Source organism: Pan troglodytes, chromosome 3, assembly GCF_028858775.2.
Source record: "Pan troglodytes isolate AG18354 chromosome 3, NHGRI_mPanTro3-v2.0_pri, whole genome shotgun sequence".
In the NCBI taxonomy this organism is placed as follows: domain Eukaryota; kingdom Metazoa; phylum Chordata; class Mammalia; order Primates; family Hominidae; genus Pan; species Pan troglodytes.
Window position 1 is genome coordinate 65532738 of NC_072401.2, and position 15530 is coordinate 65548267.

General features: G+C 34.2%; 1 protein-coding gene across 7 annotated transcripts in view; it reads left to right on the forward strand.

The window, feature by feature from the left end:
• The first annotated feature begins 246 nt into the window (after positions 1-246).
• TECRL (trans-2,3-enoyl-CoA reductase like) overlaps positions 247-15530 on the forward strand; it is a 136187-nt gene continuing 120903 nt past the window's right edge. The window contains exon 1 of one of the 7 annotated variants that reach the window (XM_016951639.3): positions 247-666. In XM_016951639.3, coding sequence (XP_016807128.1) covers positions 433-666 — 234 coding nt within the window. In that variant the 5' untranslated portion in view covers positions 247-432. The remainder of the gene's footprint in view (positions 667-15530) is intronic. The other 6 variants (XM_016951640.3, XM_016951638.2, XM_016951637.2 and 3 more) reach the window with 6 other exon arrangements.

Genomic DNA, 15530 nt, shown 5'->3' on the forward strand with positions numbered 1-15530 from the left:
ATGTACTAGGACTTTTAAAAATTTAACTTTAAGATAGCACTTTGCTAATGTTAAATACATCTCAATGCAAATGTGTGTGTGTGTTTGAAGATTAGTGCATCCAGAACTCAGAGATAATGAAAATGTTCTGTCTATTCTTGCTTTGGAATTTCAGATAAGAGTAGTCATATTACAAAGCAGAGATAAAAGGAGAAAGCAAGAAATCATTCAATTGCTGGTAAAGTAATACTCTACACAGCAAATCACAATAGCGTGTTATATATAGAAATAAGATCAGTCACTGTTTTCAAGCCTGCTAAATAAAACTGAACTCTTGGAATGGCATACCATTTGACCTTTCAAAGGTTCTCCAGCAGTATTTAACTGATGCAAAAGGAACGCACTTACAATTTTCTACTTTTGACATGACAGACCCTCCTCTTAGTTCACACAATGTTCAAAAGGCACAAGTCCCTCGCTTCGGAACGCAAGAGAGCATTACTTTCCCAAAGAGCTACACGGTTCATACTGAAGGATGATATGAGAAATTTTCACTTTTTGTCAAAACTTGTACTCTCAGCGGGCCCTCTGAGACCAACTCCAGCAGTCAAACATTCAAAAACGACTCACTTTGAGATTGAAATACTTGATGCTCAAACAAGGAAACAGATATGTATTCTGGATAAGGTGAGTTTATTTATTTATTTATTTGTTTGTTTGTTTAAGTGTTTCTTCTCTGCCCCAAATATTATTGATTGCTTGATTAAATTCTAACACGACTGTTCTGAAATACATTTCTGACTTTTACCTTAATTTTGTGGTGAACAGGATTCATACTTCATGCATTGTTTTAATAGAAGATGTTCAATGCATCTCTCATACTCAATTTAAATTAATTAAATGGTAGATAATAATGAGGTTCTGTCATTGGTCTGTGAATTTTATGCTGTCATTGACCATTGTCCACAGGTAAAATTACAAATGCTCAACCTATTTTCCTACATGTAAAATGTCTCCAGGTTTTTGTCTTCGTGTACTTCATTATATATACAAATTATCATAGAGTTTGATTAGTTTCTATAGAAAATAGTAAGCAAAAGCCACAGTAGTTGTTAGAAGTAACATGTAATATGTCTGAAAAAATTTAATCATTTAAGCATTATTTTGAATTGATTTTATTATTTTTCTTAAAAAGTGACTACCTCACTTTTTATGAAAGTTTACTTGCTTCAAAAACACTATTTAAGTTCATGAAAATAATGTTTTGAAATGTTACTCATCCAAATCCATATTCACAGGTGTTGCACTAAGGAATGAGAAAATATACTCTTCTTAGGTTAGAAAACTAAATTATAAATATATGTTTATATTTTAGATAAATATATGCATAAATAATATTCCAAGCATTTTCAGTTTTTAATAAATTTGAAAAGTACTATTAACTTAATATGAGAAAGGCATATTTGTACAGGTAATAAAATAGAGCTTGATCTTGTTTTACAAAAATATTGAATACGTTTTTGTTGCTGTGTTCTAAAAATAAAATGCAATCAATCATTCCGTTTTTCCATGTTCTAGCTAGGTCTTTAGAAAAAAGGAAAAAAGAAGCTGTTTAGTCCTTTCTTTAATAATTGCCAAGTACATAATATATAATTTCTTATTCAGTAATTATAACACTATGAGCAGTTTATAAATTGAGTTATATTAACTTTAATTCATAGATGGAAAAGAAAGATTAAGACCTTTTATTAGTGCACACAGGTCATGAATTGAACTTAAAAGATCTAAAACCATTTCTGTACAGTTTTAAATCATATGCTTTTTCTGTAGTTCTACTGAGGCCATATATAAGCGATGAGTATATATCATACAAAATAGAATTTTGATATATTTATTTCAGGACTTCAATAATTTACTTTTATTTTAGTATCAAGGTGAAGTTTTGAGATTTTTAAATATCATACAAAATATTTAATATTTAAATATATTACACAAATATTTTATATTTAAATATCATAAGAAAAATAAAAAAATAAAATTACTCTTCAGAAGTTGCTAATGTTTATAATATTCCACTATGAAAAACACAAATCTTACAAGAAAAAACACAGTTAAATTCAAGGACACAGTGCAACAAATGGAATGAAAATCAAATAAGTCAAGGATTTCCAAAGACTACGATTCTAAAATGACACTGGTTATTGTGTCCTTTCTGACATGTGTATAGACCCTGACAGGCAATCCACCTTAAAATAATGAAAAACTCATGATGTTTAAATGTTCTTTTACTTAATTACACACACACACACACACACACACGCCAATGAGTTCCTAATTATTTGCCTTACACATTTAAATTTTTTCTTATTCATATTTTATTTGAAGGTAAGACAGGGATTTTTATATTTTTACGTGTTAATTAAATTGTGAAAAAATTAAACATTTAGAAGAAATGAAATTTAAATATTCATTATTCAGAGATAAGAATTTTGCAATTTTGCATGGGAGTCTCATGTTTGAACTATGAGAGTCCTGACATTTGCATCTCAAGTGGCAGATCTTTATAGAAACTTAGCAGGCTAAATAGAGGATTAACACTGGATAGCTCATAATCCTTTATTGCACAATCAGCCCTATATAATGTGCAATTTACTGCATTCAAATCTTTGATGTCTGCGTAGAAGTGGATCTTGCTGTGTCTTGTTTTAGTTTGTAAATTGATAAACTGTTTCATAATAGTGGTGAGACACTTCAGAGAAAAAAGTCTTCTAGATTAATTTTTTTTTGCTTAGTAATTTCTAACATTTTGAATTTGTAAACATAAAAAAGACTGATTTATTTTTTATTATTATTATTCCTGATGTTATTTTTCTTAGACAAATTAACAACTTTGTAGTAAGATCATATTAAGTGCCCTTCATTGTACCTGGCTCTACCCAGTGTACAAAAGAAATGTTGCTTATAACTTAGTGCCCGTCTTTCAATACTTACTATGCTGTAAAGTGGTACAATTTACATACCATGTACTTTGGAATTAAGCATATCTGGACTCAATCCCTGTTACATCATTTGTGTCTATCAAGGATTAAGAAAGTCACTGAATTGCTCATCCCCAAGACCCTTATTTAGAATATGGGTTAATAAAATCGTATCAATAAAGTTAATAAATGTTACTTTGGAAACTTCTAGTAGAGTAGGGATAATATATGTTACATGCTTAGAATAGCGCTTTGACCATAATATGGACAGAATTATTATTATCATTTTATTTTTAATAATCATTTGGAGAGAGAAAGTAATGTACATAAAATATAACAATAACAAATTCTGAGCCTTTTGATAACTTGCTAAGAATTTAAATTTGACTTCTTAATATTTAATTATTCTTTGACATGACTTGTTATAATGCTTAGGATAGATATAATATTTATCAAATATCTTAAATGAGATGTATTATCTTAGTAATGTATGTTCTAACAGAAACTTTGTTTTATGTCTATTACTCAAACTTTAAAATGGACAAAGTATAGACTCAAAATATTCATGAGATAAAAATTTTGAAAAAAGTCCTAGGATGAAAGAAAATATATTTATTATGTTCTTTAACTTAATTACACACATACACACACACACACACACACACACACGTGCCTAACAAATAAAAAAGCTTTCTCTTGCCTCTGCTGTCGTCTCTAGTTTTTGCCCATTTCTCTCATTACTTTCCTTAGGTATTCATATTGTCAGCTTTCATTTGCCTCTTCTCACTGTATCCTAGTCCCAATTCATTTGGGCACTCACTTCCATCAGTTCTCAGAATCTGAACTTACTGAGGTCACCAGTGAGGCACGGCAAATACTTTGCTAAATGCAGAGGCGTATTCTCACGTCTTATCTTACTGGGTATATCAACAACATTTCCCACTGTTAATCGCCTCCTCCTTAACTAGCATTTGTTATTTGAGTTCCAGGAGAATATACACTTTTTTAACCAACTTCATTGGCTTTTCCCTTTCCTTATTGCTGATTCTTCAACTGACTTATTAGGAATGGACTTTCAAGAACTGAGTCATCACAACTTCTCCTCCTCTACAATAATTTACTTTATTGAGTTCCATAATTTAAAAAAAACTTCCTAATGATGTCTCATAAATATATACTGTAACCTATTATTTTCCTTGGACTGTAAATCTACAAATCTATATATCGATTTAATCTATTGAGCTATCTGGATGTTTACCAGGCATATCAAACTTAATATCTCTAAAACTGACCACTTGGTCTTCTCCCAAACATCTTCCACAGAGCTACTTAAGCCAATAAGTGGCAACTACATCCTTCAAATAGCTCAGGCCAAACACTTGGAGAAATCATGACTTGTCTTTTAATCTCACACCTCACATACAATCCATCTTCTTGGCAATAGCTTCAAAATATATCAACCCTTCTACTTCTAGCACTCCTGAATCTTCCTCCTACTTGTGTCTTTATCACTTTCAATATATCCTCTACTAACAACAAGAACTAGCCTGTTAAATCCTGGCAGATAATATCATTTGCTCCTCAAAACTAGTCAATGCTTTTCTTTAGATCTTAACTGTTAACATTTCCTGGAGGCTTTTCCTGACTACTAAGAGAGCAAAGCTAGCCAACATTTTTTATTATGCTTCCTTGTTTTATTTCTTTACTAGACTTATTGCCAACTAAACTACTATTTATTTTTCTTTCTTTAGTTCATTATTTGGCCTACCCTTAGTATATAAGCACAAAAATATCAGATTGTTTGTTTTACACACTTGTATCTTCAGCATTAATAGCAATGTTTAACACAAAGAAAGTGTTTAAACAATATGTGTTGAATAAGTGCACTCTGGTTCAAGAAACATGTGAATTTGACACAGCATTCATGTTCAGTAGTGATAGTTTTGAGATGGAGGAGTATAATATTTGAAAATAAAGTTTATGATTTTCTACATCAAATCAAATTATTGTTAGAATATTTGTTCATACATTCACATAAAAAGACATTCTCTCAAACCCTTTTACCTACTGCTCAAATTCTCCCCAGCTTATCCTGAAAACAAATACATATAATTTAACTTTGTGTTAGTGTATAATTCATTAATAGACAGTCATGTTCTGATGACAATTTTAATAAGATTTTCATAAAGCAGATGGGAATATTTATTTAGCTCATTTAGCTAGTTCCCATGAATGATTAAAATAACTAATCATGGATAACAAAATGGAGAGCAGATTTAAAATAATTGTTAAATACCATTTTCAAGTATTTGTTGGAACATTAAAAATAAGAGATTGTAGGAAAAATAAATTTTAAAAATATAACAATGAACCATTTCCAGTTGCTGCCAGCTGTTGTCTCATTTCTTTCTTGTAAAATGTCAGAAGCTTATCTACTGATAAGTCAATGATTGAAGAGCATGCAAGAACTCTAAGAGCCTGAGTTGATAAATGGTAAATGTTTCCAATATCATCTCATTCTATTTTCTTCAATCTTTTCTCCAAGTAACCTGACCTCAAGAGCTCTCTTTCTCCTATTGTTTTGTTTTTTTTTTTTGGGTAAAACTCTCAAAAGCTTTTTAAATATTTCTAATGAATAAAATAAAGCATTCAATAATTCTCTAATTCTTCTAATAGTAAAAATAACAATTGTCCTCAGAAAACAGTAGAAATAATTACAGGATAGTAAGAGTGCATACAAATTATACCTTTGTAACCTTAGAAATTTTGACAATTCTTAATTTTTGACATTGCCATTTTAATACTTTACCTTGTACATGATACTTAGCATACTTATGCTTTAGTTTGTTCATCTGTAAAATGGGAATAGTATCTGCCTTAGAATGGCCACATGGCAGTTTTCAGAATTTCGTGTACATGCAAATGACAGTATCTTTTTTTTTTGTCTTTCTCTTCATTTTTCCTTCTCTTTTGCTCCATCTACTCTTCTGCCTCTTCCTCATATTCCTGCCCCCCTTTTCTTCCTCCCCATGCCCCCTCAGTCTTCTTTTTCCTATTTCTTATGGTGTTTCATGATATAAGAATTAATCAAAAGCATATGGGAGTTGAATTCAGAAAGTCTTCTATATTAGCATAAATCTGAGAGTGTGATTTCTTTTTCCTTAGGCATGGTCTGGTATCTCTGACTTTTATTCATTTTTTATGGAACAGGAAGGCTTTCCTGGAGAAGCTATATTTATGTGTGTCCTAGATAGTTTATAAGAAGAATATAACAGGGAGATATGCCTGAGGCTAAAATAATTTACTAAGTCTATGTGTGTGTGTGTGTGTGTGTGTGTGTGCTCAGGGGGGGAAGAATATTGTTTGTTTGTTTGCTTGCTTGCTTGCTAGCTTGCTTTCTTATTTTGAGTGCAGACAAGTAGACAGGCAGTTAGAAATCATCCTATTTTTTTTTTCATTTTAAGTTGGAGATTCCTGTGCGATATCCATGTATAGTTAACCATTAGACCTTTGGCTGTGAAGAACTCAGGGGAGTGGTCATGGTTAAATATGTTGATTTGGAAATTTAAAATGTATAGGTGATCTTTGTAGCAGTTGGATTAGAGAAGATACATTTGTAAAGAACAATGTAATGAGTAGGAAGAGAAAAGAACCAGTTACAGAGGCCTGAGAAACTTCAGCATGTGTTTTAAATAAAGAGAAGATGACAAGGGAAAACAAGGAGAATGTACCAGAGAGATAGGAACACGGGGAATGTTACATCACAGAAACCTCACCAAGATAATTTAAGTAAAAAGGACAAGATTAGTGGTGTCAAATATGGCTAAGAAGCACAGAGAAATGCAATAAGTATCCCTTATATTAAATGGTGTGATATTCATTGAGTTTAACTAGACTACTTTAGGCAGAGTGATTTAGGGAGAACTCTAATCTGGGATGGGGGATTATAAACAATGGGAGATTGGGAGATAAGACACGTGAGTTCACTGGAAGGCATTGTTTTTGTAGGTAGCAGATCTTTCAACAGACTTACCCTTCATTTTTCAACTTTATACATCTCTTATGTACCCCAATTCACATTCCTGAGATTACTTTCTAGCTCTTTTCTATTACTACATGTGTCAACATTCTATACTACTTATCAGGCTCAATACACATTTTGTAATTTTTATTTCTTGAGTTTCAGGAAAATTTGATTCCCTTGCTTGGAGTGTGTTCCGTCACAATCTGTATAGTTCATATTCATTCTGTATTGTCCAAAAGAGATGACAACTCCTTTATGTGCCACTTAGGGTCTCCTATAAGCAGATGTACTCCTCATCCCAGTAATGATTCAAATATCTATTATTACTGTATATAATCCAATAGTTAGGAGTGGGCATTTGTAAGCTATCATAGATGTTTAAAAGAGATATTTTATGCTTGCCCAACCTACTATTTTAATCATAAAATAGTGAGGCTTATAATCGATATATGAGTATTTTTTTCTAACAGTTTATTTTCATTGTATTTTACAAATGTATCAGTCCATGACAAAATAGAAGTTTAAAAAAAATTACTTTACTCTACATAGTTTGAGAAGCACCAAATTAGATGACATGGAAATATTTTTAACACTGCCATGATTCAAACATATGAAAGCCATCTAAATGTTATTTTACAATAAAACTATCTTGGGTTCAGAAAAAAGAATAGGTCATATCCAGGCTTTTCTTGAATTTGATTCTAAAGTTTGTATTTCCCTTGGTAGGCAAGGGAAAAGTAACTCTCAAATGTTTGTTTTGTACATATAAAAAAATAGCAAAAATGATTTAAATTTTTTAGACCAATGGAAAGTGAATAACTTGTGTTTTCTTTGGAAATTTTCTACTTAAAATGGTAAATCTGAGAAGATGAGGTAAACAAAGAAATGCTAACCATTAAAGGAATGAAATTAAGGGGAGCATATTGTGCAAATAAGAGAAAACCTATTTCCTATTAAATCAAGATTGAATGAATACAATTAATACTGGAAACACTGGTTTAAAAACATACATAAAGCTTAAATAACATTTCTGTCTACGGAAACTAACAGTGAAGTGGTGACTATATCAAGAGAGACGTACACATTTGAGAGAGCTATGCCTGCTTTGTTATTCAAATAGTTTAGATTACACGAAGCTTATAATGAAATGTATTTGCTAACCTTAAAATGCATGAATTTAATTGGAAAGACAGATAACACATTTAAAACAAATTACAATATAATAAATAGCATACACAAGTTTAACACAAATTATACTGAGAAGTCTAGGGAAATAATTCTTTTATGTAAAAGAAATTTAGTTATGAGTATGAGAGTCAAAGAATTGTTTAGCTGAAGATGGCACTTGAAAGGATCTTGAAAAGTATATAGTATAGAACATTAGCCTGGTTGAGGTCGAAAGAGCAACCCAGGAAGAAAGTTTAGCATATCCAAGAAAAAAAGAGGCAGGAAAGTAATAAGCCAAGCTTCCTGGGTTGGTGTAATTAAGTACATGGTGTGATACTTCAAAACAGAGCAAACTGAGATTAAAATGGTATAGCTGGGGCTGATGAGAGAGGGCCTGATTGCCTTGCTAGGGCATTTGGACTATTTTTCTTTGAACAGGGTAATCATTTTTTTTCAGATCTGCCTTTCGGAAATTAAATCTGTCAACTACGTGGAAGATAAAATGTGTAGTAGAAACCCTGAAGACAGTTCTATAAAACGGAGAAGAAATCTTGTGTGAGCTTGTTCAAGACTGCCACATTTGGGAGGCAAGATAGTATTGGGATCTGCTTAGGCTTTAAGACACTCAGCCACCTCACACACTTATCCAGGTTGTGACACTGGGCAAACTTATTATGTTTTCCCTTATATTTGTTGCACTGGGCCATTCTCACATTGCTATGAAGAAATATCTGAGACTGGGTAATTTATATAGAAAAGATGTTTAATTGGCTCACAGTTCTGCAGGCTGTACAGGAAGCCTAGTGGCATCTGCTTCTGGGGAGGCCTCAGGAAGTTTCCAATTGTTGCAGAATGCTAAGGGGGAGCAGGCACTTCACATGACCAAAGCAGGAGAAAAGAGGAAGAAAGGGGAGATGGCACACACTTTTAAACAATCAGATCCTGCAAGAACTCACTCACTATGAAGAGGACAGTGCCAAGAGAATGGTACTAAACCATTCATGAGAAATCTTCCCCCATGATCCAATCACTTCCCACCAGGCCCCACCGGCAACACTGGGGATTCCATTTATACATGAGATTTGGGCAGGGACAAATTCCCAAACTATATTTTTTCTGCCCTTGGTCCCTCCAAAATCTCATGCCCTTCTCACATTTCAAAATACCATCATGCCTTCCCAATAATCCCCCAAAGTCTTAACTCATTTTAGTGTTACCTCAAAAGTCCAAAGTCTGAAGTCTCTCTGAGACAAAGCAAGTCTTTTCCACCTATGAGCCTGTAAAATCAAAAACAAGTTAGTTACATCCAAGATACAATGGAGGTACAAGCATTGAGTAAACACTCCCATTCCAAAAAGGAGAAACCCACTAAAAGAAAGTGGCTACAGGGTCCATGCAAGCCCAAAACCTAGTAGAACAATCATTAAATCTTAAAGCTCCAGAATAATCTCCTTTGATATCATGTCTCACATCCAAGACACACTGGTTTGATAAAGTGAGCTCCCAAAGTCTTGGATAGCTCCACTCCTGTGACTTTGCAGGGTTCAGTCCCTATGGCTGCTCTAACAGGCTGGTAGGTTGGCATTGAGTGCCAGCAACTTTTCCAGGCAAACATAAGCTGGTGGATATATCATTCTTGGGATCTGGAGGACAGTGGCCCTTTTCTCACAACATCATGAGGCAGTGCCCCAGTGAGGACTCTGCGTGGAGACTCCAACTTCACACTCTGCACGGCCCTAGTAGTGGTTCTCCATGATGGCTTCCCACTGCCCTAGTAGAGGTTCTCCATGATGGTTCCACCCCTGCATCAGGTTTTTGCTTGGACACCCAGGCTTTTTCATATATCCGCTGAAATCTAGGCAATGGTTCCCAAGCCTCAACTTTGGCACTTTGTGCACCGGCAGGCTTAAAACCACTTACACTCCCTGAAGCAGCATCCCAAGCTGTACATAAGTCCCTTTGCACCAGGGTTGAAGCTCCAGCAGCCAGGAGGCAAAAGCAGTGTCCTGGGTCTAGGCAAGGCAGCAGGTCTCAAAACCTGGCCCAGGAAACCATTCTGTTCTCCCAGGCCTCAGGGCTTCTGGTGGGAGGGGCTGCCTCTTAGATATTTGAGATGCCTTCCAGGCCTTTTTCTCATTGTCTTGGCTATCAGCACTTGCCTTCTTCTTAGTTACACAAATTTCTCTAGCAAGTGGTTGCTCAGTAGCCTGATCGAATTCCTTCTCAAAAAACTCTTTTTTTTTCTATGCCGTGTGGCCAGGCTACATTTTTTTTGCAAACATTTATGCTCTGCTTCTCTTTTAAATATAAGTTCCAACTTCAAGTTATTCTTCTGCTACTGCATCTGAAATTAGGCTATGAGAAGTAGCCAGTGTGCATCTTGAACACTTTGCTGCTTAGAAATTTATTCCACAACCAGAGGTGTCCCAGGGAGAGAATACAGTCGTGGGTTCTGAGTTTCTGTTTGTCTAGTTGGGCCAGTAAAGCCCCTTCTTTATCTCTCTTTTATGCTTATCACTGAAGACAGAAACTAAAACCATGTCTACAGGCTGCTTCAAGCCTAAAACAACAAAATAAAACAAGAACAACAACAACAAAATAAGGCAGGCTAGACACGCTTGCATCATTCTCAAGTTTAAAGTTCCAGGGATCCCTAGAGCATGGGCACAATGCACCCATGCTCTCTGCTATGATATAGCAAAGTGACCTTTTATCCAGTTCCCAGTAAGTTTCTCATTTTCTTCTGAGATATCTTCAGCCTAGAATTCACTGTCTGTATCATTATCAAAATTTTGGTCCCAATCATTTAATCAGTCTTTAAGTTTCAAACTTTCCCTCATCTTCCTTTCTTCTTCTGAACTCTCGAAACTCTTCCAACCTCTACCTGTTAGTGAATTCCAAAGCTGCTTCCAGATTCTCAGGTGTGCAATACTTCACCCTGCATTAGGCTGTTCTCACATTGCTATAAAAAATACCTGAGACTGGGTAATTTATAAAGGAAAGAGGTTTAATTGTCCCATAGTTCTGTGGGCCGTACAGGAAGTATAGTGGCATGGCACCTGCTTATGGGGAGGCCTCAGGAATCTTACAATTAGACAGAAGGTGAAGAGGGAGCAGGTGTATCATATGGTGAAAATAAGAACAAAGAGACAGAGAGAAGAGATGTGACACACCTTTAAACAACCAGATCTTGTGAGAACTCACTCACTTTTTTGAGGACAGTACCAAGAGAATGATATTAAATCATTCACGAGAAATCTGACCCCATGATTCATTTCCCTCCCACCAGGCTACATCTCCAGTATTGGAGATTCCATTTCACGTGAGATTTGAGCAGGGACAACATCCAAACTATATTATTTAATGATATGAGTTTTCTCATTAGAGGCACCTGAGAAATACAACCTTCCATAAGAAAATTTTCCCTAGGAAATGGCTATGGCACAGAGCCTTGAATAAATTAGGACATAGATACAAATTCAAATTTACAAATTTAATAATAACATGAAAATTCTCACATCCATTAAATTTATCAAACTACTATAAAATAAAGGAATGTTTAATGAAATATACACATTGTAATAAAATTTTTAAAGATAAATAATTACTTTTTAATATATGTGTTTATAAACAGTGTTTGGGGAATAAGTATAAAACAGTTCAAATTAAATATAAGTCATTGGACACACTTTTTAGGACACACTTGAAACTATTAGAAATACACACACACACACACACACACATATTTCTTTTCTAACTTAATTTTTACTGAATATCAACCCTGTGTTTAAGTCAGTTTGAGCTACTGTGACAAAAATATAAAATACCAAGTGGCTTATAAACAACATAAATCTGTGCTAGATTCAGCAGCACATTGGAACAATAAAGAGATTAGCATGGCTGCTATATAGCAATGACATACAAATCCGTGAAGTGTTCTGTATTTTTCTTCTGGTTGGTAAAAAAAGAAAAAATATTTCTCATAGTTCAAGAGGCTGAGACATCCAGAATTAAGGCACCAGCAGATTCAGTACCTAATCAGGGCCAGCTTCCTGGTTCATAGTTTATGGCCATCTTCTGCTTGTGTATTCACATGGCTGAAGTAGTCTGGGAGTTTTCTCAGGCCTCTTTTGTAAGGGTGCTAATCCCTAATAACCTCACAAAGGTGCCACCTCCCAATACCATCATCTGGGTGTTAAAATTTCAACATATTAGTTTTAGGAGGATCTAAACATTCATCTTAGGACCATGTATGTATCAAAACTTAATAAATGTACTGTAGTTCCTTTCAAAGGTACTTACAGCCACATAGGTTAGGCAAACTTATATATCCAGTGGTAATAAAATTTACAGTGTGGTATTACAGAGAAAATAAATATGACATTCCATTCTCACTTATTTTAGTTAAATTTAGTTTAACCTAGATTTTACTGTTTGGGTATATAATGAATGAAGGCAATCTCCCTACATAGAAACCTGAAAATGTGCATGACACACTAATTAGCAAAAAAGTTCAAGATAAATTTTTTTTGTTTGTTTTATAATATAAGAGTTCAAACAAAATAGATAAAGCTGTGTGGCTTTATTTCTGGGTTCTCTCTCATGTTCCATTAGTTTATGTGTCTGGTTTTGTAAGCTGTTTTGGTTATTGTAGCCTTGTAGTACAGTTTGAAATCAGATAGTGTGATGATCTTCAACACAGTCAACAAAAACAAGCAATGGGGAAAGGGCTTCCTATTCACTTAATAGTGCTGGAATAACTGGCTAACCATATGCAGAAGACTGAAACTGGACACCTTCCTGTCGCCATATACAAAAATCAACTCACAATGGAGTAAAGACTCAAATGTGAAACCTAAAACTGTAAAAGCCCTGGAAGAAAAATTATGAAATACAATCATGGAACTAGGAACTGGCAAAGATTTTATGATGAAGACTCCCAAAGCAATTACAACGTACTAAAAAAATGACAACTGGGACCTATGGAAATTAAAGAGGTTCTTTACGGCAAAAGAAACTACCAACAGAGTAAACAGACAACCTAAGGAAGGAAGAAAGTGTTTGTAAACTATGCATCTGACAAAGTCTAATATCCAAGATCTATAAGGAACTTAAACAATTGAACATGCAAAAAAACAAACAACCACATTTAAAAATGGACAAAGGACATGAAAAGATATATATAACCAACAAGAAAATGAAAAAAATACTCAACATTACTAATCATTAGAGAAATGCTAATCAAATGCACAATGAGAAACCATCACACATTAATAGTCAGAATGGTTACTATTAAAGTCAAAAATTAGCAAATGCTGGCAAGGTTCTAGAGAAAAGGGAATACTTATGTACTCCTGGTGGAAATGTACATTCATTCAATCATTGAGGAAAGCAGTTGGAGATTTCTCAAAGAATTTAAAGCAGAACTACCATTCAGCCCAGAAATTCCATTCATATTTCCACAGGAATATAAATTGTTCTACTAGAAAGACAAATACATGCACATGTATATTCATCACAGCAGTATTCACAATAGCAAAGACATGGAATCAACCTAAATGCACATCAGTGATAGACTGGATATAGTCAACATGATACATGTATACCATGGAATACTACACAGCCATAAAAAAACAGACTCATGTCCTTTGTAGCAACATGGAAGAAGATGGAGGCCATTATCCTAAGTGAATTAACTCAGGAACAGAAAACCAAATACTGCATGTTCTTACTTATAAATAGGAGCTAAACATTGATTACATATGGACACATAAAAGGGAACAATAGACACTGGGGCCTACTTGAGGGTGGAGGGTAGAAGGAGAGTAAGAATAAGAAAACTCACTATTGGCTACTATGTTTATTACCTGGGTTGTTTCATACTAAGCTAAAATAACCAAACTCCTGTGTCATGCAGTTTACCCCCGTAACAAACCTGCACATGTACCCTCTCAACCTACAATAAAAATTAAATAGAAAAAAATGATAAAGATTTTTCTTATATAATGTATTTGTATTTTTGGGAAATAATCTCAGTTTGCCCTTTTTATGGTTTTGTTTGATGCTTATTTTAGAAGTCAAGTCCAGATTACATGATATCGATACATTTTGGTAGTCTGACAATGAATCTGTCAAATCATTAGCTAACTTGGTTCTGTGATCTTAGTGTGTACTTAAATATAACACATTGTGATTGTGTTAGTTGTTCCTTTTCACTAAAGTTTTGTGCTCAAACTTATCTAGTGACAACTTTCTTTCCTCATAAAATTAGCATTTAATAAATGAGCAGTTATTTATGACAATGTTAAGTAACTTTTATAACTTAGGTTAATGGTAAATGTATGCAATTGATTAAGTATTAAAATATAATTTGGGTAAAATACATAATTTACAGGGCTTAAAAAATTCACGTTTGGCTGGGAGCGGTGGCTTACATCTGTAATCCCAGCACGTTGGGGGGCTGAGGCAGGAGGATCACCTGAGGCCAGGAGTTTGAGACCAGCCTGGCCAACATAGACCAGCCTGGCCAATCTGTTTCTACTAAAAATACAAAAATTAGCCAGGTGTGGAGGAGGTGCCTGTAATACCAGCTACTCAGGAGGTTGAGGCAGAAGAATCATTTGAACCCCGGAGACAAAGGTTGTGGTGAGCTGAGATTGTGCCACTGCACACCAGTCTGGGTAACAGAGTGAGACTCTGTCTCAAAAAAAAAAAAAAAAAAAATGCTTGTTAATTTGTTGACTTGTAACATTAGGAAAATATTTATATTTCATGATCTCAATTTTTTTATCTTTTAAAGAGCTCAGTGTTTCCTACTTCACAAGGTTATTTTTGATGATCAAATGTTTATCTGTATACGTAGTAAAGTAGTACCTGCTGCACAGTAAATGCCCAATAAATTTTTCTCTTCCTATTTCCATTTTACTCTCCTCCACCACGTAGTGTAGTATAGTGGTTAAGGACAAGTATGGAAACACTCTGTGTTCAAGACCTATCTTTAGCTTCTTAACTGTGTGACCTTGTTAAAGAACCTTGTTAATATCCACTTTGGGTCACAGTATTTTCATTTGTAAAATGTATGTAAAATATATATCTTATGCCACGGGAATTGTGTGTGAATTAAATTTTTAATAAAGATAAAATTCTAGGACTAGTACCTTTGGCTGCCTTTTCTACATTAAAGTCTGGAATGAATACATTCTGGAGGCGCATGTCCACTACAATTATCGAAGATTAAGCTTTCTACTTTCAAAAGACACTAATAAAATTAATGTTTAAAAATCTAGCTACACAACAATGAGGAAAATGGTGCTATTATCATGTTTGATAGTTGTCCCTTCTATACCATAAGGAGCATAGGCTAGGCTACCCGCCATACTGCA